This window comes from Myxine glutinosa, unplaced genomic scaffold (genome assembly GCF_964187855.1).
Source record: "Myxine glutinosa unplaced genomic scaffold, kmMyxGlut1.1 SCAFFOLD_428, whole genome shotgun sequence".
Classification (NCBI taxonomy): Eukaryota; Metazoa; Chordata; class Myxini; order Myxiniformes; family Myxinidae; genus Myxine; species Myxine glutinosa.
The window spans coordinates 77,618-104,710 of NW_027616527.1; the positions used below are offsets into that span (position 1 = coordinate 77,618).

The following is a 27,093-nucleotide window of genomic DNA, read 5'->3' on the forward strand; positions in this document are numbered from 1 at the left end:
CAGGCCCGGCGCCAGGGGGCGTGGCCCAGCGTCCTGGCTGCGGCCTGGCAAGTTGAGGGCGAGCCTGCCCGGGCGTCCTGGACGAGCCCGGCATGGTGATCGCTCCGCGTCCTTGATAGGTGCAAGGCGATTGTGACAACCCAGCGGCAGCCGCTACACACGTCCCCCCAGAATCGACTTGCACCGGCAGGGTCAACTTGAGGGGGGTCCTGATGACCCGGCCGAAGCGACCCCTGGCGGGTCGTGGGAGGGGGTCCGGTGAGGTGGTGGGCGGTCGAGTGGGGGGCACCGTGGACGGGGGGCGGCCTCGCCGCGGCGGAAGGGCCACCCGTGGTGGGTGGTCGACGTCCATGTGCGCCGGCTTGAGGCGGTCCACTGCAATCCGGTCCGACCTGCCGCCGATGTCGATGACGAACGACTTGTCGTCCCGTCGCAGCACCCGGAAGGGCCCGTCGTACGGCGGCTGGAGTGGCCACCGATGTGCGTCGTGACGCACAAAAACATACTCCACTGTGCGGAGTGCTGGGGGGACGTAGGACTGGGGGTCACCATGGTGGGATGTTGGCACGGGGGCAAACCGTCGGGCGGCCTCCTGGAGGTCCGAGCGCTGGTGAGCTGCGGACCAGGGACTGGTAGCGTCGGGCACGAATTCGCCCGGGACGCGTAGCACCTGGCCATAGACCAGCTTGGCGGTGGATGCCTGGAGGTCCTCCTTGGGGGCCGTGCGAAGGCCCAAAAGGACCCACGGCAGCCGGTCGGCCCAACCGCCGTCTTGAAGGCCGGCCATGAGCGCGGCCTTCATGGAGCGGTGGAATCGCTCGCACAACCCGTTTGCTTGGGGGTGGTAGGCCGTAGTACGGTGGAGCTTGACCCCCAGGTTGCGGGCGACCGCGCCCCACAGCTCGGAGGTGAACTGTGGTCCGCGGTCTGACGAGATGTCCGCCGGTGCGCCGAAGCGGGCGACCCAGGTGGCGATGAAAGCCTGCGCCACGTCGGCGGTGGTGGTGGAGATGAGGGGAACGGCCTCCGGCCACCTGGTGGTCCTGTCCACCATGGTGAGCAGGTGTGTGAACCCCCGTGACGGGGGGAGGGGGCCCACCAGATCCACGTTGACGTGGTCGAAACGTCGTTCGGGCACGGTGAAAGGTGCCAGCGGGGCCTGGGTGTGTCGGTGGACCTTGGCCCGTTGGCAGGCCGTGCAGGTGCTGGTCCAATCGCGGACGTCCCGACGAAGGCCGTGCCAGATGAAACGCGCCGACACCAGCTTCTGGGAAGCTTTCCGGCCCGGGTGGGAAAGGCCGTGGAGGGAGGCGAAGATGCGGCGTTGCCAGGTGACGGGCACGATGGGGCGAGGCTGGCCTTGGGAGACGTCGCAGAGCAGGACAGTGTCCGCGCAGGGGATGTCGGCCAGGCGGAGGCCCGTGTCCGCCGCCCGGAGGGCTTGCACCGTGGTGTCGGTGGTTTGGTCCGCCGCCATAAGCGCAAAATCCACGCCCAGGTGGACCGCGTTCGCGCTGGCCCGGGAAAGACAGTCGGCCACGGTGTTGTTTTTGCCGGCGACGTGCCGGATGTCCGTGGTAAACTCCGACACGGCGGAGAGGTGGCGCTGTTGGCGGGCCGACCATGGCTCCGTGACCTTGGCCATGGCGTAAACCAACGGCTTGTGGTCGACGAACGCCGTGAAAGGTCGGCCCTCCAGGAGGTGGCGGAAATGGCGGACGGCCAGGTGTAGACCGAGGAGCTCCCGGTCAAACGTGCTGTATTTGAGCTCGTTCGGCCGGAGCTGCCGGCTGAAAAAAGCGAGTGGCTGCCAAACCCCGTTCACCCATTGCTCATGTACGGCGCCCACCGCGTAGTCGGAGGCATCCGTGGTGAGGGCGATGGGAGCGTTGAGCACCGGGTGAGCAAGCAGTGTTGCGTCGGCGAGGGCCCGCTTTGAGCGTTGGAAGGCCGCATCCATTGCTGCGGACCAGGCGATGTCGTGCTTGGCCGGCTTGCCCCGGAGGGCTTCGTAGAGGGGCCGCATGAGTTGAGCAGCGCGGGGCACAAAGCGGTGATAAAAATTCACCATTCCCAGGAATTCCTGCAGGGCCTTTATGGTGCGGGGACGCGGGAACGTGGTGATGGCCTCGACCTTGGTTGGCAGCGGCACGGCCCCGTTCCTGGTGATGTGGTGGCCCAAAAAATCAACGGCCGTCGTGCCGAAGTGGCATTTGGCCGGGTTGACGATGAGGCCGTGCTCGCTGAGGCGCCCGAACAGTGTTCGGAGGTGGAGGAGGTGCTCGGCCCGGGACGTGCTGGCGACGAGGATGTCGTCCAGGTAAACGAAAAGGAACGGCAGGTCACGCAGCACGCCGTCCATCAAGCGCTGGAACGCCTGAGCCGTGTTCTTGAGACCAAACGGCATCCGCAAGAATTCGAATAAGCCGAACGGCGTGATGACTGCCGTTTTAGGGACGTCGGCCGCCCTGACAGGTACCTGGTGATATCCCCGTATGAGATCAATTTTCGAAAAAATGACCCGTCCCGCCAGACGGGCGGAGAAGTCTTGGATATGCGGGATCGGGTACCTGTCGGGGGTGGTAGCGTCATTGAGATGGCGGTAGTCGCCACACGGGCGCCATCCACCCCCCGGCTTTGGCACGATGTGCAGTGGCGAGGCCCACGCGCTATCGGAGCGCCGCACGATGCCGAGGTGCTCCAACGCGTCGAATTCGGCCTTCGCTACGGCGAGCTTGGTTGGGTCGAGGCGGCGGGCCCTGGCGTAGACCGGCGGGCCCGTGGTTGGTATGTGGTGCTCGATCCCATGCCGTACTGCGACGGCCGAAAACGTCGGCCGCGTGAGGGCCGGGAATTCCACGAGCAGGCGAGCGAACTCGTTCGTTGCCGGGAGGTTGTGCTAGTGTTGAAAAACCACTTTTCGCACTTGTGTTAGTGTTGAAAAACCACTTTTCGCACTTGTGTTGGTGCAGGAAACCACTTTTGCACTTGTATTAGTGTGGAAAAAACACTTTTTGCACATGTGATAGTGTTGAAAAACCACTTTTGCACTTGTATTAGTGTGGAAAAACCACTTGTCACACTTGTGTTAGTGTTGCAAAACCACTTTTCGCACTTGTGTTAGTGTTGAAAAACCACTTTTCGCACTTGTGTTGGTGCAGGAAACCAGTTTTGCACTTGTATTAGTGTGGAAAAACCACTTTTCGCACTTGTTTTAGTGTTGAAAAACCACTTTTCGCACTTGTGCTTGTGTTGAAAAGCACTTTCCGCACCTGAGCTCGTGAGGCAGAACAACTTTCCGCACTTGTGCTGGTATTGAATACCACTTTTTGCACATGCGCTGGTGTTGAAAACCACTTTCCGCACTTGCGCTGGTGTTGAAAACCACTTTCCGCACTTGCGCTGGTGTTGAAAACCACTTTTCGCAATTGGGTTAGTGTTGCAAAACCACTTATCGCACTTGTGCTCATGTTGAAAACCACTTTCCACCCTTGTGTTAGTGTTGCAAACCACTCTCCGCACTTGTGCCTGTGTTGCAAAACCACTTTCCACACTTGTGCTAGTGTTGAAAGCAATTTTTCGCACTTTGGTTCGTGTTGAAAACCACTTTTTGCAATTGTTTTCGTGTTGAAAACCACTTTTCACACTTGTCTTAGTGTTGCAAGACCAATTTGCACACTTGTGATGGCATTGAAAACCACTTTACGCACACATGCTAATGTTGAAAACCACTTTTCGCAATTGGGTTAGTTTTGCAAAAACCACATTCCGCGCTCGTGCTCGTGTTGAATACCACTTATCGCACTTGTGCTATTGTTGCAAAACCACTTTTCGCACTCGTGTTATTGTTGCAAAAAACACTTTCCACACTCGTGCTCGTGTTAAAAACGACTTTTCGCAATTGGGTTGGTGTTGCAAAACCACTTATCGCACTTGAGCTTGTGTTGAAAACCACTTTCCACACTTGTGTTATTGTTGCAAACCACTTTCCGCACTCGTGCTTGTGTTGAAAACGACTTTTCGCAAATGGGTTGGCATTGAAAACCCACTTATCGCACTTGTGCTGGTGTTGAAAGCCACCATTCGCATTTGTCTTAGTGTTGCAAAACCAATTTCCACACTTGTGCTGGCATTAAAAACCACTTTCCGCACACGTGCTAATGTTGAAAACCACTTTTCCGCAAACGTGCTAATGTTGAAAACCCCTTTTCGAAATTGGGTTAGTGTTGCAAAAACCACATTCCGCGCTCGTTCTCGTGTTGAAAACAACTTATCGCACTTATGCTGGCGTTGAAAACCACTTATCACACTTGTGTTAGTGTTGCAAGACCATTTGTCTTACTTGTGTTAGTGTTGCAAAACCACTCCCCGCACTTGCGATGATGTTGAAAACCAGGTTCTACACTTGTGCCTGTGTTGCGAAACCACTTACCGCACTTGTGCTCGTGTTGAAAACGACTTTTCGCCCTTGTTATTTTTGCAAAAACTACTTTCCACACTCGTACTGGCATTGAAAACCACTTTTCCCACTTGTTATTGTTGCAAAACCATTTTCCACACTTGAGCTAGTGTTGCAGAACTACTTTCTGCACTTGTGCTGGCATTGAAAACCACTTTCTGCACTTGAGCTGGTGTTGCAGAACCACTTTTCGCACTTGTGCTGGCATTGAAAACCACTTTTTGCACTTGTGTTAGTGTTGCAAAACCACTTTTCGCGCTCCTGTTAGTGTGCAAAACCACTTTCCACACTTGTGCTGGCTTTGAATACCACTTTCCGCACTTGAGCTAGTGTTGCAGAACCACTTTCGCACTTGTGTTAGTGTAGCAAAACCACTTTTTGCACTTGCGCTAGTGTTGAAAACCACAACTCGCATTTGTGTTAGTTTTGCAAAGCCAATTTCCACACGTGTGCTGACATTGAAAACACCTTTTTGCACTTCTGCTGGTGTTGAAAACCACTTTTCGCACTTGAGCTAGTGTTGCAAAACCACTTATCGCACTTGTGCTCATGTTGAAAACCACTTTCCACACTTGTGTTCGTGTTGCAAACCACTTTCCGCACTCTGGTTACTGTTGTAAACAACTTTCTGCAATTGTGTTAGTGGTGAAAACCACTTCGCACTTGTGTTAGTGTTGCAAAACCACATTTCGCACTTGTGCTAGGGCTGAAAACCACAATTTGCATTCGAGCTCGTGTTGCAAAACCAATTTCCAAACTTGTGCTGGCATGTGGGGTGTTGCACCGTGTACACCGTCCTTTCGGAGGAGAGGGATGTTAAGCCAGCTATCCCATTCACAAGCATATTTGGAGGAGAGGGATGTTAAGCCAGCTATCCCATTTACTCGCATATTTGGAGTAGAGGGATGTTAAGCCAGCTGTCCGATTTCCAAGCATAATTGGAGGAGAGGGATGTCAAGCCAGCTGTCCCATTTCCTAGCATATTTGGAGTAGAGGTATGTTAAGCCAGCTGTCCCATTTACTCGCATATTTGGAGGAGAGGGATGTTAAGCCAGCTGTCCCATTCACTCGCATATTTGGAGGAGGGGGATGTTAATCCAGCTGTCCCATTTACTCGCATATTTGGAGTAGAGGTATGTTAAGCCAGCTGTCCCATTTACTCGCATATTTGGAGGAGAGGGATGTTAAGCCAGCTGTCCCATTTACAAGCATATTTGGAGGAGAGGGATGTTGAGCCAGCTACCCCATTTACTCGCATATTTGGAGGAGAGGGATGTTGAGCCAGCTACCCCATTTACTCGCATATTTGGAGGAGAGGGATGTTAAGCCAGCTGTCCCATTTACTCGAATATTGGGAGTGGAGGTATGTTAAGCCAGCTGCCCCATTTACTCGCATATTTGGAGGAGAGGGATGTTGAGCCAGCTGCACCATTTACTGGCATATTTGGAGGAGAGGGATGTTAAGCCAGCTGTCCCATTTACTCGCATATTTGGAGGAGAGGGATGTTAAGCCAGCTGTCCCATTTAATGGCATATTTGGAGGAGAGGGATGTTAAGCCAGCTGTCCCATTTACTGGCATATTTGGAGGAGAGGGATGTTAAGCCAGCTGTCCCATTTACTGGCATATTTGGAGGAGAGGGATGTTAAGCCAGCTGTCCCATTTACTGGCATATTTGGAGGAGAGGGATGTTAAGCCAGCTGTCCCATTTACTGGCATATTTGGAGGAGAGGGATGTTAAGCCAGCTGTCCCATTTACTCGCATATTTGGAGGAGAGGGATGTGAAGCCAGCCGTCCCATTTACTCGCATATTTGGAGGAGAGGGATGTTGAGCCAGCCGTCCCATTTACTGGCATATTTGGAGGAGAGGGATGTTAAGCCAGCCATCCCATTTACTCGCATATTTGGAGGAGAGGGATTTTAAGCCAGCCATCCCATTTACTCGCATATTTGGAGGAGAGGGATGTTAAGCCAGCCGTCCCATTTACTCGCATATTTGGAGGAGAGGGATGTTAAGCTAGCTGTCCCATTTACTCGCATATTTTGAGTTGAGGGATGTTTAGCCAGCTGTCCCATTTACTGGCATATTTGGAGTTGAGGGATGTTAAGCCAGCTGTCCGATTTACTCGCATATTTGGAGGAGAGGGATGTTAAGCCAGCTGTCCCATTTACTCGCATATTTGGAGGTGAGGGTTGTTAAGCCAGCTGTCCCATTTAATGGCATATTTGGAGGAGAGGGATGTTAAGCCAGCTGTCCCATTTACTGGCATATTTGGAGGAGAGGGATGTTAAGCCAGCTGTCCCATTTACTGGCATATTTGGAGGAGAGGGATGTTAAGCCAGCTGTCCCATTTACTGGCATATTTGGAGGAGAGGGATGTTAAGCCAGCTGTCCCATTTACTGGCATATTTGGAGGAGAGGGATGTTAAGCCAGCTGTCCCATTTACTCGCATATTTGGAGGAGAGGGATGTTAAGCCAGCCGTCCCATTTACTCGCATATTTGGAGGAGAGGGATGTTGAGCCAGCTGTCCCATTTACTGGCATATTTGGAGGAGAGGGATGTTAAGCCAGCCATCCCATTTACTCGCATATTTGGAGGAGAGGGATGTTAAGCCAGCCATCCCATTTACTCGCATATTTGGAGGAGAGGGATGTTAAGCCAGCCGTCCCATTTACTGGCATATTTGGAGGAGAGGGATGTTAAGCCAGCCGTCCCATTTACTGGCATATTTGGAGGAGAGGGATGTTAAGCCAGCTGTCCCATTTACTCGCATATTTGGAGGAGAGGGATGTTAAGCCAGCTGTCCCATTTAATGACATATTTGGAGGAGAGGGATGTTAAGCCAGCTTTCCCATTTACTGGCATATTTGGAGGAGAGGGATGTTAAGCCAGCTGTCCCATTTACTGGCATATTTGGAGGAGATGGATGTTAAGCCAGCTGTCCCATTTACTGGCATATTTGGAGGAGAGGGATGTTAAGCCAGCTGTCCCATTTACTGGCATATTTGGAGGAGAGGGATGTTAAGCCAGCTGTCCCATTTACTCGCATATTTGGAGGCGAGGGATGTTAAGCCAGCCGTCCCATTTACTCGCATATTTGGAGGAGAGGGATGTTGAGCCAGCTGTCCCATTTACTGGCATATTTGGAGGAGAGGGATGTTAAGCCAGCCATCCCATTTACTCGCATATTTGGAGGAGAGGGATGTTAAGCCAGCCATCCCATTTACTCGCATATTTGGAGGAGAGGGATGTTAAGCCAGCCGTCCCATTTACTCGCATATTTGGAGGAGAGGGATGTTAAGCTAGCTGTCCCATTTACTCGCATATTTTGAGTTGAGGGATGTTAAGCCAGCTGTCCCATTTACTGGCATATTTGGAGTTGAGGGATGTTAAGCCAGCTGTCCGATTTACTCGCATATTTGGAGGAGAGGGATGTTAAGCCAGCTGTCCCATTTACTCGCATATTTGGAGGCGAGGGATGTTAAGCCAGCTGTCCCATTTACTCGAATATTGGGAGTGGAGGTATGTTAAGCCAGCTGTCCCATTTACTCGCATATTTTGAGTTGAGGGATGTTAAGCCAGCTGTCCCATTTACTCGCATATTTTGAGTTGAGGGATGTTAAGCCAGCTGTCCCATTTACTCCAATATTGGGAGTGGAGGTATGTTAAGCCAGCTGTCCCATTTACTGGCATATTTGGAGGAGAGGGATGTTAAGCCATCTGTCCCATTTACTGGCATATTTGGAGGAGAGGGATGTTAAGTTCTTCTTTCCTGGAAGTCCTTGCAGTGTCCTTGTGTTTTATACTTGTCCCACCCCCACCCCCCCCCCTTCCCACGCCTCCTCCCCCCAAGCCATCTCCTTCCCACAGATCTCCCGATGTACCTGCTCTCAAATGTGTTTGTGCTTCCCCTTCGCTCCCCATCTTGTCTCCCACCACCCTTATTGTATGTTTTGTGTGTCTGTTTGATTTTTTGTGTGATAAATGATAGCTCTTTCACGAGCCTCGGTCCTGTATGCAACAACAACAACAACAATTTTGGGAAATGAGAATTTTATATAAATAAAACGGCAAAACAGCAGTAGAAAGCATCAAAACACCATCAAAACAGCAGTGGAAAGCATCAAAAGAGCAGTGGAAATCATCAAAACAGCAGTGGAATGCATCAAAAGAGCAGTGGAAACCATCAAAACAGCAGCAATGGTCTGTTCAATCACCGCAGCTAAATGTGTCGGAGTAATTAACTATTCTCCTTCGTGCCCTCCTTTGGTTGCCTGAATGGTGTCACTGCAGGACCTCCGGGTGAACAACATTACGGGTGAAGATTCCACTGTGGCCATCATCAATTTTTCCCTGTTATGTTGGCCATTCCTGACTACCTTTACCTTGACATCCTCAAATCGTTTAGTTCGCGACAATGCAACGCACAATTGGCCTTGGCTGAAGACGGGCTCTGGTTAGTAAATCCCAACTTTGTGTAATGTTTGACCTTGACTCTTGTTTATTGAGAAAGAGAATGCCACACGAACTGGAAATTGACGGCGTTTGAGTACGAATGGTGGTGTTGTATCGGAAGGTGCAATACTAATCCTGGGTATAAATGTGCGTGTTCCTTTGTGACTGCCAGCAATTATTTCTCCGTCTATTATGTTTGACAACAAATCTTTTAACAACCAATCTTGCACCATTGCACAGTCCCTGTTTCGGATCAAAGTTACGGACTAACATGATGACAGCACCTTCTTTGAGATGAAGTTTGTGCAATGGCATTCCAGAAGGAGTCAATTGATTTAGGAATTCCATGGGAGAATTTAGTGCCTCTTCAGGGTCATCACAGACAATGGAATCAGCGCTGAAGTTCGTCTTTTCTTCCCCAGGAAATGCATCCAGTATCTCATCGTTGATCACAAATGTGGATTCATTATTTGGACATAACATGGCTCGTTGTGCCAGCGCATCATAGTTTGAATGGATTTCGTTAAAATTACCGAAAACAGCCTCTGCTGAAGAAATGTTGTCTTCCACACAGATCGGATCAGGCAGTCGAATTAAATCTGATTCAGGAATTGTTTCCGCAGTCCCGTTTCCAACCGACAGTGACCATTTTGAGAATTCTTCATCATCATTAGCTCTCATGTATGTGTGTGTATAGAGGGCCGTCTTAAGGCATGGGCACACAGGGCAGTTGCCCAGGGGCCCCAAGTTGCCCAGGGGCCCCACGATTCTAGGGGCACCATGCTACCATATTGTTCATGAGAGATCTCTTGGCAGAGTGGATAATTACTCGACCTCTCGCTGGAAAGGCCTGGGATTAAGTTACGAAATAAGACTGTAGCAGATTACATTTCATTTTATATGCATATGGTATAATATGCATTAACCTTATTTCATTAAGATTTCCACTCATTTATGCACTGCATAAAATATGAAACAAGTTTCACTGTGCATCCCGATTGCCATTTGTTGAATGACGTCACGCACTTCTTGTTGAAGTTGAGTTTAAGAGTCTAATTATCGCAAATAATCTGGAAGAATTCCCATGTTTTAAACGTGTAAATGACTGGAAACACAGTAATCTTATTGTAGAACATGAAAATGGAAAAGAACATCGCAAGTGCATGATGGCATATTTGATTCGGCATAAAGAAACTGGATGTGTAGATTCTTTATTAATCAAACATCAGCGCTCAGAGCAGGAATACTGGCATAAAGTGTTGACACGTGTGTTTTCTGTCATTCGCTTTCTTGCCTACAGAGGTTTGGCATTTCGTGAAGAGAATCAAACTATTGGGTCAGCAAAAATGGAAACTTTTTAGGTATTCTAGAGCTGTTGAGTGATTTTGACCCTTTTTTGGAAGAGCATCTCCAACTGCATGGAAATGCTGGAAAGGGAAACCCATCGTATCTATCGGCAAACATTTGTGAGGAATTTATTGAATTAATGGGTCAACATGTTCTTTGTGCTATTCTGGAAGAAATAAAAGAGTCAAAGTATTATTCAATAAGTGTGGATTCCACTCCAGACATCTCACACATTGATCAACTGACATTTACCGTCTGGTACATTCGAGGATGTGAGCCTGTGGAGCGTTTCATCAAGTTCATCCCCATCTTTTCTCATGGAGCAAAGAATCTCGCAGACACTGTTGTGGATTTCCTGAATGGGAACAAAATTCCGCTATCAAACTGCCGTGGTCAGTCGTATGACAATACCTCAAATATGTCTGGACGCTATACTGGATTGCAGGCACGGATCCATCAACTGAATGAGTTCGCCATCTATGTCCCCTGTGCTGGACACAGCCTCTACTTAGTGGGACGAAAAGCGGCAGAGTGTTGTCTACAGATTGTAAAATTATTTGACTTTGTTCAGCGTCTGTATTCCTTTTTCTCGGCTTCTACACATCGATGGAATGTTTTGGCATCATCTTTCGGAAAATATCATATTGGGGTCTTGCGTCTGTCTGACACGAAATGGTCGTCACATTTTGATGCTGTCCATGCTCTGCATAGAGGTTTTGAGAGAATTAAACATGCACTGGATTCGGTATCAGCTGACACTGACCAGGAAGTGGACACAAGGCGAGAGGCAGAAAGATTGAGCGAGAAAATGGAGAACCTGGAAACGATTTTTCTGACAATTCTTTGGAACGACATTCTCGAAAGAGTGAGCAAAACAAGTAAGGTCCTGCAGTCAAAAGATGTGGACTTACTTGTTGCCATGAATCTTCTTGAGTCTCTGAAAACGAATCTTCAGGAAATTAGAGACAAATTTAGTGAATATGAACTGTAGGCCAGGAGTAGGTGTCCAGATTCGGATTACAGCGATGTGAAGAAACGGGTGTGAAAGCAAAGTGTATGTCTTACTACGTATGACGGATCAGAAGAAGAGATACTTCTAAACAAAAGTGAAAAGTTCATGGTGGAAACATTCCCTCCTGTTCTGGACTCTCTGAACTCTGACCTGACAAAACGTGCAGATGCTTATACATGGATTGGAAATCTTGTTTTCCTTCTTCAGTCAATTGAAAACGATTGGTTCTGATGAGTTAAACAAAAAGTGTGAACACTTGGCTAATGTGTATCACAAAGACCTTGATTATGGTGACCTTCTCAATGAATGCCAGCAACTCAAGCACTATATGGTTCGTGATGAAAATTGTGAGACTCTCCCTGCGTTGTACAGAAAAATAATTTCGGACAACTTGAAATCTGTGTTTCCCAATGTTGAAATTGCACTCAGAGTGTTCATGTGCATGGTGGTGACCAACTGTACAGGGGAACGTTCATTTTCAAGATTGAAGCTTACAAAGAATCAGCTTCGCAGCGCAACGCGGCAGCCGGTTTGAACTGGCTTTCACTCATGTGCATGGAAAATGACGTCCTGAAGACCATTGACTCCAAGCCAATTATAAATCAATTCTCTGCAAAGAAATTTCGTAAACGTTTGCATTATAATAAATAATTCGTACTGTACCATCTCCGTCTGTACGGTGTACCAATTATTATCATTTTTATGTTGAAATGTTTTTTTTTTTCAAGGCTTACGTTATATTGTTCAAAAGTTTGTGTTGATTAATCCTCGCTTTACTGCATGTTTTCTTAATGTTTAAACATTGATTTTGTTGAAAGTACCAATAAATCTATAGGTTTCATTTTATTGACCGTTTACATTTTTATTCCCGTGGGTGGGTGGGAAGGGGCCCCAGTGGATTTCTTCGCCCAGGGCCCACAATGCTCTTAAGACGGCCCTATGTGTATATATGTGTGTGCGTGTGTATATATGTGTGTGTGTGTATATATGTGTGAGTGTGTATATATGTGTGTGGGTGTGTGTGTGTGTATGTATGTGTGTGTGCGTATGTATACATGTGTGTGTGTGTATATGTGTGTATATATGTGTGTACGTGTGTGTGTCTATATGTGTGTGGGTGTACGTGTGTGTGTGTGGATGTATATGTGTGTGGTTGTGTGTGTGTATGTGTGTGTATATGTGTGTGGTTGTGTGTGTGTGCGTATATGTGTGTGGTTGTGTGTGTGTGTGTGTGTGTGTGTGTGTATATGTGTGTGGTTGTGTGTGTGTGTGTATATATATGTGTGTGGTTGTACGTGTGTGTGTGTGTGTGTATATATGTGTGATTGTCCATGTGTGTGTGTGTGCGTACATGTGTGTGTATATATGTGTGTACGTGTGTGTGTGTGTGTCTATATGTGTGTGGGTGTACGTGTGTGTGTGTGTGTGTCGATATATATGTGTGGTTGTACGTGTGTGGTTGTACGTGTGTGTGTGTGTGTGTGTGTGTGTGTGTATATATATATATATATATATATATATATATATATATATATATATATATATATATGTGTGTGGTTGTACGTGTGTGTGTGTGTGTGTGTGTGTGTGTGTATATGCGTGTGGTTGTACGTGTGTGCGTGTGTGTGTGTGTGTGTATATGTGTGTGGTTGTACGTATGTGTGTGTATGTATATATGTGTGTGGTTGTACGTGTGTGTCTGTGTATGTATATATGTGTGTGAATGCATGTATGTGTCGGTATATATATATATGTGTGTGGGGTGACCCCACTAGTTTGAGAATATTGCTCCAGGTGTGCTCCTATGTGCATATTCTTTCCGTATTTGGAATGAGGCACTTTCTACCATTCTTTACAGATCGCAATTTTCCCAAGAAAGTCTCTGCAATCTTCAAACAATCTGATGTTGAATGCAGTAAAACTTCATCTGAACAAGTGATGAATGCAGTGATGGAATTCTCTTCGAACCTCTCATTGGTAGCTTGCTGTATTTCAGACTTTTAAATGAAACCTTTTGTTTTACGACTTAGTGAGATTTTCTTTTTGGTGTTGAAATTTGGTGTTGAAAATTCCAGATGTGGGATTCTTTCGATGTAATTGGGATCAAGCTGAATATCTTGATGAGCTTTTTCAACTGCCTTTTGTAATTTCTCACCAGTAATCCTTAAATCCTTCACTTCACCATGCAAATGTATATTCAGTGAAGATAAATCGAAACTGATGATTCTTGAATTATCCATTAATGGTGCAATTTCTTCCCATGCTCTGCTCCAAACCTCGGGATGACTGACAGCAAATGTTTTTTCACCAAATCTGCTCATAGTTTCTTCAAGTATTTTATGGACAGCACTCCTCCAGTGCTGGGAAAGGTTTAAAGAGGATATTGTTCCAATATTAAATGTTGGGATAACATCAATTGACGTGGGCGGGTAAAATAGCAATTGTGCAGAAATGCTCCGAAATTTTCTTTCAATGTATTCTGTGAAGACGGAGTTCTTCAACATCAACTTCAAGATGTTGTGGTCGATATGGCATGTCACTTTCTTTGGAAACTCCACATCTACAGTTCTACATCCACGAACTACAATATTTTCTTCTATGTTGTATCGATACATCTGTAGAGATGTCTGCTCAAGGCAATGTTTCTTCGCCAAAACTCGCTTTGCACCTGCAAGGTAAATACAAATCAGGGTTAGTGATAAATATTGCAATACACACAGGTGGGGGATATAACTAATGCAAACATGTAAAAGACTGCAAGGTCAAACCACCATAGACATATTTCCATACACTGTGAAGAAAAATTGAACTTGCTATAATGCCTTTTTAAATGAATTTTGTCATTTACACCACTCGCACACCCACTCACTATGGAAGTGGCAGGAATGGTCATTTTTCTTTGGGGTAAATAGCTCACAGACGATCTATGGTCGGGTCTCAATAACTTTGGGTGTGTGTCCATTGACCACATTCCTTGTGGAGAGATCGCCAGGTGGTTTAAGCATTCGAGCAAGCACTCCATTCAAAACCGTTAAGGAACGGCTGGCTTGGTAAGCACAAGCTAGCTGCTTGGTAAATGAGCACAACCCGAGCTTTCTCCCTTTCAGTTCCGTGTTGAACAGAAGGAGCAAGTTTCAAAAGTTCACTACGAAAAACGCCACGTTAGCGCCAGGAAGGGTCATGTTATTAACCCAACACTTATGGGGTACCCAGAGTACATGAGATCTTCACTCAGTGAACGATCTCACACATGTCAGGATTCCTCCAAATTTCTTTATTTAGTGCTATAAAGAGCATTAGCGACTGTTTAAAAAGCTAATCATACGTGTTTGTGGTTCATAATATTCATGACTGTTCAATAATGTTCATTACTTCTGGTAGAGGCCATTGCTCCCACGAAAACGCCGTAATAAGCTATTTATATACGTTGACTCACCAGAAAACGCCTTGAGGGAAGTCGGACATTAGTAGTATTCATATTGTTTTGCAATAACATTAACAATATGCGATTATCATTAATTTTGTTATTAAAAGCGTCTTTGGAAAAACGTCACGATAAAGCTAACTTAATATGGCTATACACCTCAACACGCAACCCATTGACGGCAATGGCGGGGAAAACCTGCTCGGGGAAGAAAACCCCCTTGGGGAGCGAGGGGGGCTGATGAATGCGCTACAACCTTAATTATGTAACCCTTGGTCAATTTCAAATTTGCTGTCAGGATGATTTGGATCTTTTATAGTGCATAATCACTGCAGATGACTGACGATGAAATAGGAAGGATGAGACTCAAATGAGGAAACAATGATGGATTTGTAGTGGTTACCTTATTCACTTGCCACGGTTAACTTATCCGCATGTGATGGTTACCATTGCGATGGGTTTGGTCTAACCCACGCACACAGGCGTTTGGTTGTGTCGTCGTGACGCACGCGCGGCTGTTGGAGCCACGCCCTCCGAAGAGGGTTCTTGGTTTTATATAAGCCGTTACGACTTCCGTTCGCTAGCAGTTGCTGGAGATTTCTGTGCAATAAACAACCTTTTGTACCCAACGAAATGGCCTCTTCTTATCGTCTTCGGCAACCGCTAAACTGGTGACCCCGACGTGATGGCCTCTTCTTATCGTCTTTGGCAACCGCGAAAGATTAAGATTCTAAATGGCTTTAAAATGTTATTTATTATAGATTCTAAATGTTATCCATTAAAAACAGGATGGATAGTCTAACAATGCCGTCCATAGCAGAGTCTGTTTCATACTTTCGTTCAAGAGGATAGGATGACCTGGGTGGGTATACCAGTTAGCAGTATGGGGATACAATAGTTAGCAGTATGGGGAGTTTGAGTTTTTTTGACTTCAGACATCAACAACCGGTTCGTGAATGACTTGGTTAAAAAATGGTGAATGGCCAACGATGAACCGATAAAATCCACGTTCCTGTGCCACCTTCAGTTGAACGTCAGGCATTGACAGCACGTTCTCTATATTTTCATTCCAAACAGCATTGTTCATCATTCCAATCACAAATTAGCACTATAGTATTAATATATCAAAATACAATGTTAAATCATGATTGCATTGAGATATTATAAACCCAGCGAACCTTCATAATCTGTTCACTTCCGGATTTTGGAGCAAGATCTGTGTCGATTGCATTTCAAAATCATAATTGTATTGAGGAATTTCTGAAACCTCCTACCAACTTTACAACACCAGCTGGGAACCCAAAACGTTCCACAGAAGGTTATTATATTTCCTTTTAGTAAAATATGCAACTGTAATGGTTACAAAATGCTTCCCCATCATGTGACCAGATCCTCAGCTCTGATTGGTGTACGCTTGTGGGGACATACGGACAGACAAACACTGTTCTAGAGGTATTGCCCAACGGGCTGAACAGTTGATGTTTTGTATCCCACTAATCGGCGAGATCTGCATCCGGACCTTAACCAAAATCTTATCGACTTGTTCTTGTCACCTAACCAACTTGTCCATTTTGTCCGAATCCGTCCATAACTTTTTGAAATATCATGCTCTATATCGTTTTTAGACCTCGCTCTCAATGGCGAGAATCACTTAAAAAATTATAGCATTCGGATCTTCAACAAAATCGAATCAATTCGTCATTGGCAGACACCCAACGTGTCCACCAATTTTCGTCTGAATCTGTCCATAATGTCTTGAGCTATCGTGTTATACAGCATTATATCATTTTTGTGTCTTTCAATGGCGAAGAATCACTTCCCGATCCGAATCCAGATCTCGTATCCAGATCCGAATCTTCTCCAACATCAAACCAATTCGTCCTTGTCACACAGCTAACCAAGCTGTCCACCAAAGTTTGTCTGAATCCATCCATAATCTTTTGAGATATCCTGCTCATAGGCAAACAGACAGACACACAAACAGACAGAGGTGAAAACATAACCTCTGTCCACCTTTGGTGTAAGAAGGTAAATATAACCTCGTCCACCTTTTATAACCTCTGTAAACCTTCGGTGGTGGAGGTAATTATCATAAAAATAAAAATTACAGCTCCATGTAGAAAGGGATTTTGAATAATTAAAACGAAGTGCATGATGAGTGTCGTAATAAACTGAAAAAACAAACAAAGCTGAAATGGAAAAGTTTCGTATGGAAGATTTTTGTGTGCAACTTGCAGTTCTTGAGAGCAAAAGGAATAAATCCAAGAAGATGATTCGAAAAATTAAGAGCACGACACTTGTTTCCTTCATTGAGGAAGGAAAATGTTTCTTTCATTGAGTTTCGTGGAAGGTTTCAATTCACATTTGAACATCCCATAACAAAATATTAATAACATTTGGAGATTTAAATTTACCTTCAGAGCTGTCAAATTGCAGATATGCCATTTGATTGTCCTTTGTCATTAAGATGTTGTTAATATCTCCACCACAGATTTCTGCTTCTCTTTGGAAATATTGATGTAGAGCTGCCATGGTGATATTGCTTGGAAGTCCTTCTACAAACAACCACTTTGTCATTTGCATTGGAGTCGCCAATATATCTCGATTATGGAGCTTTCTACTTGAGCAGGCCTTTTGAAAACCTTTCCATGCTGAGAAAACAAGTGCAGGCATGGATCAACACAACACCAATTCTTATCAGTATGCCAATCATCTTCATAGTAAATAATACCAAAATACATAATTTGGTGTCTTCATAATCCAAATCGTCAGACATTGTCAAAATCGTCAGTCTTTCAGTCTGTCTTTCTGAGGATTTTTGACCGCGATACAATCGGTCGATACTTATCCAATCTCAACCAAACTTGATAGGAGGACTAAGTGTCATACTCAGACATTGAACAAAGTTGCCATGGATACATCAAAGTGTCCATTTCATTAAGATTTAAGTTGACAATCTTAATCAAAGCTCGGTTTAACCGTATGACAATTAATAATTTTTCAGATGAAAATTGATGATTTTAGATGTTTGACCGAGAGTTGATCTTTGACATTTTGGCCTCAAAAATAGTTACTTTCCCCATTCAGTGAGGCACTATGCAATTGCTGTTTAATTTCAAGTTAAAGGGATGAAAATTGACAATTTTTCAGACAAAAATGTATGATTTTAGAAGTTCAACCATAAGTTTACCTTTGACCTTTTGACCTCAAAAATAATTGGTTTCCCAATTCAGTGAATCAATATGCAAATGCTGTTTCAAATTTTTGAAGTCCATCGGATGAAAAATAACGATTTTAGAAATTTGATCTCAAGATGACCTTTGACCTAAAATCAGTAGGCTTCTCAGTTGTGACTACCTCTACAGCTTAGTAGCTATTCATGATTATAGGTTTACAATTGTGACTTGGAGGTGAGTGACAAACAAGCAAGCAGACAGATTGACAGACAGACAAAAACAAGCAAACAATACTTGAAAAAATCCAATACACTTGAAAAATCTTCGAATTTTTAAATATATATTTTGTATACAGAGTCGAGGCTCGTGTAAGAGCTAACGCATTACACACGAAAACATGAACGGACCCATAACACATACAATAAACGAGAAAGAGCAATTGGAGATTGCAGACCCTCGCCAGGACATGTTTTCAGTGGTTTTTAAGGCTTTTGTGTTAAAACAAATATGGCGGCCTAACCACGTGACCAATGACATCATCATTATATTTTTTTCTCCAACAAAAGGCACGGCCCCCTTATGCGACGTCTCCCTCGGCCGGCCTCGCCCTATCGTGCCCACTGGCTGGCAGCCCCCGGTGTTCGACGCCATCCACGGCCTGTCCCACCCTGGCGCGAGGGAATCCCAGAAACTCGTTGGGGCAAAGTTAGTCTGGCATGGCCTCCGGAAGGACGTCCGCGACTGGGCCAGGACGTGCCTCGCGTGCCAGCACGCAAAGGTCCACCGCCACACCCAGGCACCGTTGGCCCCGTTCACGGTGCCCGAGCGGCGGTTCGACCACGTGCACGTCGACTTGGTGGGACCTCTGCCCCCCTCACGAGGGTTCACCCACCTCCTCACCATGGTCGACCACACCACACGGTGGCCGAAGGCCGTCCCATTGGCGGCGACATCTGCGGCGGAGCTGGTCTTTGGGCAACCACTGCGAGGACCGGGTGAATTTATCCCCGACTCCACGGCTCCTTGGTCCGCGGCACAACAGCGCTCCGCCCTTCAGGAGACCACCCGGAGGTTCGCCCAGGTGCCAACGGCACACCTCGGTTGCCCGCCTTCCCACGTCACCCCGGAGCTTCGCACGGCAAAGTACGTGTTCATCCGGCACGACGCCCACCGGGCACCGCTACGGCCCCCGTACGACGGGCCCTTCAGCATGTTAGAGACCGGGGACAAATTTTTCACGGTCGACATCGGCGGTGCCCCGGATCGCATTTCCGTGGACCGCCTCAAGCCGGCCCACCTCGATCCGCACCACCCCCCGCCAGCGGCTCTGCCTCCGCGTTGAGGCCGCCCCCCGGCGGTCGGACCCCCGGCACCCCCACCAGCGGCTCTTCCTTCGCGTCGAGGCCGCCGCCCGGCGGTCGAATCCCCGGCACCCCCCAGCCCCGCCACCCCCCAGACCGGCACCCATCGCCAGGGGGTGTTTCGGCCGGGTCATCCGGCAAGTCAGTCAAGCAAGTCATCTTTGGCAAGCAAGTTGTGTGCGCAGCACCACACTTCAATGTGGTTTTTTTGAAATTGAAATTCTAAAAATACTGTTTTGATTTTGATGATTTGTGTGTGATATTTAACGGATGTTTTTATAAATCTCGCCCCCCAATTGAAGCCCCGCCCTTAGGGCGGGTACCGTTGCTCGTTATATATAATGGTGATACAACAATTTTTACCGCTTTGCTTTGAAGAACGGGAATGAAGGGGGAGGAGCATGTTAGTATGTCTGGTTGAAGGCTTTGGGTGGTGAGGGGGCTTGAAGCCAGATTTTAATCTTACAGCCGCCATGTTGGTGCTCACCGTCACTGCGATGCGAAGCGAAAGATGCCTCAGAGCTGTCACATTCACAATAGCTATATCGTATGTACTCCCGATGCGTGTATCCTTCATTGTAAAAACTACCAAGTCAACAGTTAAATGGATTTTGAGCCGATAGGTGTTACGGCCTTGGCAAGATCGATGGAGACAGCGATAAGATTTTTTTTTTGAGTTTTTTTTTTTTTGTATTAAGACTTTAAACAAAGGTTAAGATGTTCGGGGGGAAGTATGGGGTGAAAAGAAAAAGGAAATACAGTGAAAGAATGAACGTAAATAAACAACAAAAACCACAGAGGAGACAGGGAAGCTTCGAGGGACCAGGCCCCAAACGCGGCGTTAACAAAACGACTATTACACACAGGTATGCACGATTTACAAACCGAGATCTAACTAGAAACACACAGGAGACACATACACAGAAAAATAAACAGTAGATATTTGGCAAAAACACAAACGGAAAATATTTAACTTCGATGACGTGGAGAGCTTGGAAGAACACGACCTCACCAGAGGAACCGGAAGTGGAAGTTTAAACATTTTCAAGTAATCAGGAAAAAGAACAGCAAAGCGTTTCAAAACAAACATCACATGCCAAGTCTGCTGCAAAGTTTATACAAAGCGTTGTGCTGTGCAATATTTCTCACCAATAGGTTGAAGAAAAGTAATGATAGCTGCTTTCCCATTTTTCGCATAATCCACATTAAAGTCGAGGTGACTGCATCCACTGCTCTGTTCTATGAACGATGTAACCAATTTTAATGGTGTGTTTTCATCCAGACCTTCCAGCTTCACATGATAAGCATCAATGTCAAAGTTGGACCCATTCCGAGCCTCAATGTGAAGCTCCTTTCCATCAATCTTGTACTTGCCAGTTGCTAGAATTGTATTAACTTCTGAAACAAAGCAAAATAAAATGAGAAATAAAAGAAGAATATACAACACGATTTGAACATTGAACAGTGTTCTAGCTTTTTATGTATCAAAGGTTTAATGACTCATCAGGAACTCCAATAGTGGTTTTGAACTCAGGACCTTATGATATTGAGCCAGCCACCTTAACTGTTCAGCCAACACCAGGCGAATACTCCTAACCTTCAGGATATTTTGCAGTAGCACATGCTTCCTTCAGCAAAAAGGTGGTAGTTAGAGGGTTTACTCAGTCTGTGAGGTTGGTGGTTCGATTTCGATCCTGGACGAGTCATACCAAAGACTTTAACTCGAAAAGAGAATTTGACACAGACACGTTGAAAGATATGCCTTCACCAATGTTAGATGTAAACGTCAAGTCACTGTAACATTTGATCCCAAATAAAGGTTACATTAAAAACAAAGGTGTTGCATGTATTCTCTCGTGTTCTCACGTGTTTTAGCTTGTTCTCGCTTGTTCTCGCTTGTTCTCACTTGTTATCTCTTGTTCTCACGTGTTATCTCTTGTTCTCACTTGTCTTTTGTTCTCTCTTGTTCTCGTGTTCTCTCATGTTCTCTCTTGTGTCCCATGTTCTCCCTTGTTCTCGCTTGTTCTCGCTTGTTCTCACTTGTTATCTCTTGTTCTCACGTGTTATCTCTTGTTCTCACTTGTTGTCTTTTGTTCTCTCGTGTTCTCTCATGTTCTCTCTTGTGTCCCATGTTCTCCCTTGTTCTCTCGTGTTCTCTCTTGTTATCCCGTGTTCTCTCGTGGGCACTGTTATTACACCTCCCAAATCCCAGGAGTACCTCTGGCTACGACTTCCCCTCTTTTCCCAAATCATGCTTGTCTATGTGTTGTAACGTCCTTCCAACAGTGATGACTCCATCTTTATCTCTCTCTCAAATGACATGGACAAACTTTTAACCACTCATCCCAACTATCTCTTCCTCCTATGTGGTGATTTCAATTGTCAACATGCCACTTGGCTTGGTGTTGGCACCTCTCTCACCTGCCATGACTCTTCAGCAAAGGACTATCGTGCCTCCATGGGACTGACCTACATTTGAAATATTGTGCTATATTATCGTTTTTGGCCCAATCAATGGTGAAGAATCACGTGAAAATATAAATCTCGCAACCGGATCCTCACCAACATGGAACCAATTGGTCCTTGTCACGCACACAACCTACCCACCAAGTTTCATCTGAATCCATCCATAACTGTCCAATTGTGGACAACTGTTCCTTCAAAATAATGCTCGATAACAACTGCTTGCTTAGCAAGTGATCACATCTGAAGTTTTCATTACATGTTAAAATTGTCTTATTTGCATATTGGGGGTAAAGACAAAAAGGTGCAGAGGTAGCGCACATACTTTTGAGTTGTCTATCCTTCGTTGGTATTCCACCTGATCAGTTGGTGAACAATAAATATCCCATGATGTCTGTGAACGAGTTATTGCTAAAATGGGAATTCCTGCACTAACCTCCAGAGGGCATCAGTGGCAGAACCGCGGACACGAGAGAATGGTGTGCGCACATATGCGCAAACTCGTAGCTAACTGACTCACGATTCAACATGCATGCAACAAACAAATTAGTCACACGTGTTTCGCTGATGTTTTATCATTTACAATGAAAGTGCAAAAGTTTTCAAAAGTGCTATCAGGAGATATTATGCACATTATATACTTATGAGGTACAACGCTAAACTTATACAAAATTTTTTTTTAATTTTCAAAAAAATTAACACGAAAAATACAACGGACGTGCCTGTACCGAGCAACTTTGATGTGAATAATGTGTAATCAGGAAAACTACCAAATACCCCCTCTCTCCTCTTGTCTCCTGCACTCTTTATTATATGTTCTATGTGCGGTTCGGGTGCTGGTGTTGGCTTAGCAGTTAAGGTGCTGGCTTGGGATCCTTGGATCCTGGGTTCGAATCCCGGTCTACGGCTGAATTAATGCCACGGGGGTTGACTCAGCCTGTCATCCTTCCAATGTCGGCAAATTGAGTACCAGTTCACTGGTAATTCCCTGTGTGTCGCAAGAGGCGACTAACAGGGTTGGTGGCAGGAAGGGCATCCGGCTGTAAAACATTGCTTCAAAATGCGGACCATGGTGCCTGAAAAAGGCCAACCCCCTGCTCTGCGGGGAAAAATGGCCTCTGAAGGTGGTACTACTTACTATGTGTTAGCTCTTACATGAGACTCGACTTAGTATACAAACAAGAATAATGTTTCAGATATAAATCATTAAGAAATGGTGCTTTCTTTTGAGCAGTATTTTATAGGGCACACAAATTAAAATTTACAACATTTTTGAAAACATTTGCCAAAAACCTATTTGTGGTGGAGCACCTACCTTCAGCAGTCTGGCAAGTCAGTAGCATGGTGTTCCGTTTGAGGGTAAACAACTCAACACGATGATGCAAAATACCCTCAAAGAGGAGTTTCTGCTTTTCCCCATCAATGCCATCACAATGAATCAGAATATCGTTTTCACCTGTGAATGAAGACAATATAAATTTACCATAAACTCATTGATTTGACACATGATCTTGCTCATAAGCAGAGTGAAATATCGTGTGCATTAAACTAGATTTTGCATCGAAGAAAGAGAAAAAAATTGTAAAAAAGTAAGTAAAAGTAAGTCAAAGTAAATTGTAAATTGTAAAAAAGCAACATTTCTGGGTGTCCCGCAACTGGCAAGAGATAAGCGGATGAATATGCATCTAAGTAAAACTCATCAAAATTACCAACCAGCAAACCCAGAACCAAACTCTTGTCTGGCACTAATATAACGTGAGGTGCAGTATCACATCAATTGCACGGAGCAGCAAATACAGAACTATAAATAATCTCAAAATGCCATCCTAAAGTTTCCGCTTTGCACTTAAACTAAACTTGATGAAAACGACAGTGAAAAAAATTTGTACATTTTATTCATTTGTGTTCTCCCTCTTCTCATAATAAAGCTTTGTTAAAGATTTGATGGAAAAACCTCAATTGGTTAAAAAAAAGGTTATGGCCTGCACAGTCTCACTGATGCTCAATGGTAAATAAATAAAGAAACACAAACGATGAAAAAAAAACATGGGGCGTTTCACACTTGACACACTCTGGCGGGGCTAATTAGGCTATTTATAGTCACGATCATCTTGCCCTTTGACATTTTGACCCATTTTTTTCATCATTTTTATTATTTTCTCCATATTCTCATAATAAAGGTTTAAAAAAAATTATGACAAAAGCTCAAATGGTAAAAAAAAAAGTTATGGCCTCGACACACACACACCACACACACCCCACACCCCACACACCCCACACACACACCACCACACACACCACACACACCACACACACCACACACCCCACACACACCACACACACCACACCACACACACACAATTGCAAACCTCGTCTCCCGCTGTGTGGGGGGAGGGAGGACGGGTTAATAATTGTTAAGTGTGCTAAGATGTACAGGAGTCAGACAGGGATGCATGCTGTCTCAACTTGTAATGGACTGGGTATTAATGAGGACTACAGAACATGCCAGATGTGGCACAGACTGGTCTCAGGGTGACCATCTGGAGGAACTCAGCATTGCAAATGATGTCTGTTTGCTATCTGTCACCAAGGGAAGTTCACAAGAGAGAGTAAATAGGCTCCAGGAGTATTACCTCCAAGTCGTACTGAAAATCAACACGAACAACATGGAGTGCGAGATTACTTGCAGCAGACAACAATCATGATGTCATGTGCAATGACTTGGGCACACGAGATGTCGACAAGATCATGAATCGAGGGTCCATATTTATTGTAACAGGAAGGGTTTGGGGGAGTAGGTATACTCAGATGTTCGGTACTCAGACCTGGTCGAATACAGTGGAGAAGGAGCTGAGGGACCGAGAAACCACCTGGACTGCAATCAGTCAGTGGGCCCAAGACAGACGAAAGTGATGCAAGTTCCTCAAGAGACTCCATATGTTGTCAGGCTTGGATAGGGATCTAAAGCAAGTGAGCAAGTACTTGAGGGGTGTCGAGGATTTCTGTTTTATATTGTTGTTGACATGGCTGCCGATTCAATCCCGCTCTAACATTCGCAAAAGGAATGACTTGAAGGCAGATCTCAAGTTTTCACAACAACAGGCACTAGTTTGGCTCGCTTGCCAATTAGCTGTGCCAAGGCCAACTGAAGTTGAGATTTTTTTTAACTTCGGAACTTAGAGGTCAGCCCATTTATGTACTGTGGGCCAAAGTGGTCTCCAGAAACTCAAACTAAGGCTTGTGTGAAAATATCCCCCATGAAAATGGACTGGCTTAGCAGTCCACGATGGGATTAAATTATTTTTGTTCGTTTTTTTGAACAATGGGTGAACATGATTTTTGTCTTCACTGTATCCATTTTTATTTCTATTCTCCAAATTTAACTCTTCCACAAGGATTTTCGATATTAAAACAATGTCATCTGTGAACTGTAGGTGGTTTAGTCTTCCTCTGCTGACAGTTACTGCTTTATTTTCCCAATTCAGCTGATGGAACACTCTTCCTCGGCCTGCAGTCAACAATTTGTGAGAGAATGATTTGGCTTGTCTGAAATATCTTATAAAATTGATATTGCCACGATTCTGGTGCAGTTTGAAGATTACGATACGACCATGATAGGCTTCAAAATAAATTGTAAATGATATTGTTATGTCGGGGGGTGGGGGGGGGGGGATAGAGGAATATCTAGAGCCAGGTCGGTCCGAATAGGTCAGTGATCGATTGTCGTGATAGGGCATCTACCTGAAATAAGTTCTATGTGCAGCCCGGATGTCGGTGAAAGTCGTATCTGTGTCCCCTTCACGAGGGGGTGGGGCGTGCAATGTAGTGCAGGGATTATGGATAAAATTCCTTTGTTTGTCATTCCCTCTGTCGCCAATCCAGTGTCCATTATGGCAAAGCACTCATATAGACACTTAGTCATGTGAAAAAGTAAGTACACCCCATGTAAAGTTTTGACTTTTTCAACATATTTCAACATACAGCTATTTGATCTTCATTTCAACAATATTGACAGATAAAGGTGATATAATATAACAAATATCATGAAACATTTACATTTTGTAGTCCATTGTATAATTTAAATAAACATAAATGCAAATTTCACATGTGGAAAAAGTAAGTACACCCCCACATGTATCACTACTTCAAATACCTAAAATTAGAATCAGGTGCACCAGCTCAGGTGCAAATGATTAGAACATCGTTAGAGAGGATCTTGCAGGAACCTGTCTTATTTAAACCTCAGACATTTAGTTTGGTTTGCTCTTTGTTGTTGAAGTGTGCGGCATCACCATGCCTCGACCAAAAGAGGTCTCTGAGGCCTTCAGAAAGAAGGTTATAGATGCCTACGAGTCTGGGAAGGGATTTAAAAAGATGTCCAAACAATTTGAAATCAATCATTCGACTGTCGGGAAGATCATCTACAAGTGGAGAAGATTCCAAACAACTGCCAACTTGTTCAGGCCAGGCCGCCCCAGCAATTTCAGCCTGAGAGCAGACCGCAAGATGCTGAAAGAAGTCTCTAAGAACCCCAGAATGTCATCACGGGACCTACAGGTAGCTCTTGCCACTGTTGATGTCAAAGTGCACGAGTCTACCATTAGAAAGAGGCTGCACAAATTTGATCTACATGGGAGGTGTGCCAGGAGGAAACCTTTCCTTTCCAGAAAGAACATCAGGGCAAGACTAAAGTTTGCCAATGAACACCGAGGCAAAGACCAGCACTTCTGGAACAATGTGCTCTGGACAGATGAGTCAAAGGTAGAGCTATTTGGCCACAGTACCAAAAGACATGTTTGGCGAAAACCAAAGACAGCATTTGACCACAAGAACCTGATACCAACTGTAAAGCATGGTGGTGGAAATATTATGGTTTGGGGCAGCTTTGCTGCATCAGGGCCTGGGCAGCTCACCATCATACAGGGTGACCCAAAAAAACCTCCCACATCACCTGATCCGGAAACATTTCCCTCAGCACTTGCAATGATCTTCGAGCTGTGTGTGCCGTAGCTCCATCTTGCTGAAACCACACATCGAGTTCTTCAAGGTCAAGGTGTTCGAGTTGTGGCCTTAGAAAGTTTTCGAGCATATCAATGTAACAGTCAGAAGTTATGGTAACAGTTACACCACCCTCTTCAAAGAAATACGGACCCACGATGCCAACATCAGCAACAGCGCACCACACAGTCACTCGATCGGAGTGCAACGGTCTTTCGTGTAGCATGCGAGGCTTGTCTTCAGAGCAATAGCTAAAATTTTGTTTATTTACAGAGCCACTCAAATGAAAATGAGCTTCGTCACTGCACAAGAGAACAGCATCTTCCGGAACACGTTGCAGAATGTTCTCGCATAACTCCCTGCGGCTTATCCAGTCTCTCGCATTGAGTTCTTTC

General features: G+C 45.4%; 1 protein-coding gene across 1 annotated transcript; it reads right to left on the reverse strand.

Annotated features, from left to right (window-relative positions):
- Window positions 1–12,913: 12,913 nt before the first annotated feature.
- Window positions 12,914–20,521, reverse strand: LOC137430865 (uncharacterized). The gene is made up of 3 exons (XM_078768776.1): window positions 20,387–20,521; window positions 17,115–17,351; window positions 12,914–13,944 (listed from the first exon to the last, which is right to left on the reverse strand). The coding sequence occupies exons 2-3, from the start codon at window positions 17,281–17,283 to the stop codon at window positions 13,277–13,279; spliced, it is 837 nt and encodes a 278-aa protein (XP_078624902.1). The 5' UTR covers window positions 17,284–17,351; window positions 20,387–20,521; the 3' UTR covers window positions 12,914–13,276.
- Window positions 20,522–27,093: the final 6,572 nt, after the last annotated feature.

Excerpts from the sequence above, each read along its gene's own strand:
- LOC137430865 (XM_078768776.1), bottom strand. The coding sequence starts at position 17,283 with ATGCAAATGACAAAGTGGTTGTTTGTAGAAGGACTTCCAAGCAATATC. Across the intron at positions 13,945-17,114 it reads GCAATTTGACAGCTCTGAAG|GTGCAAAGCGAGTTTTGGCG; the intron begins GTAAATTTAAAT and ends TTTACCTTGCAG.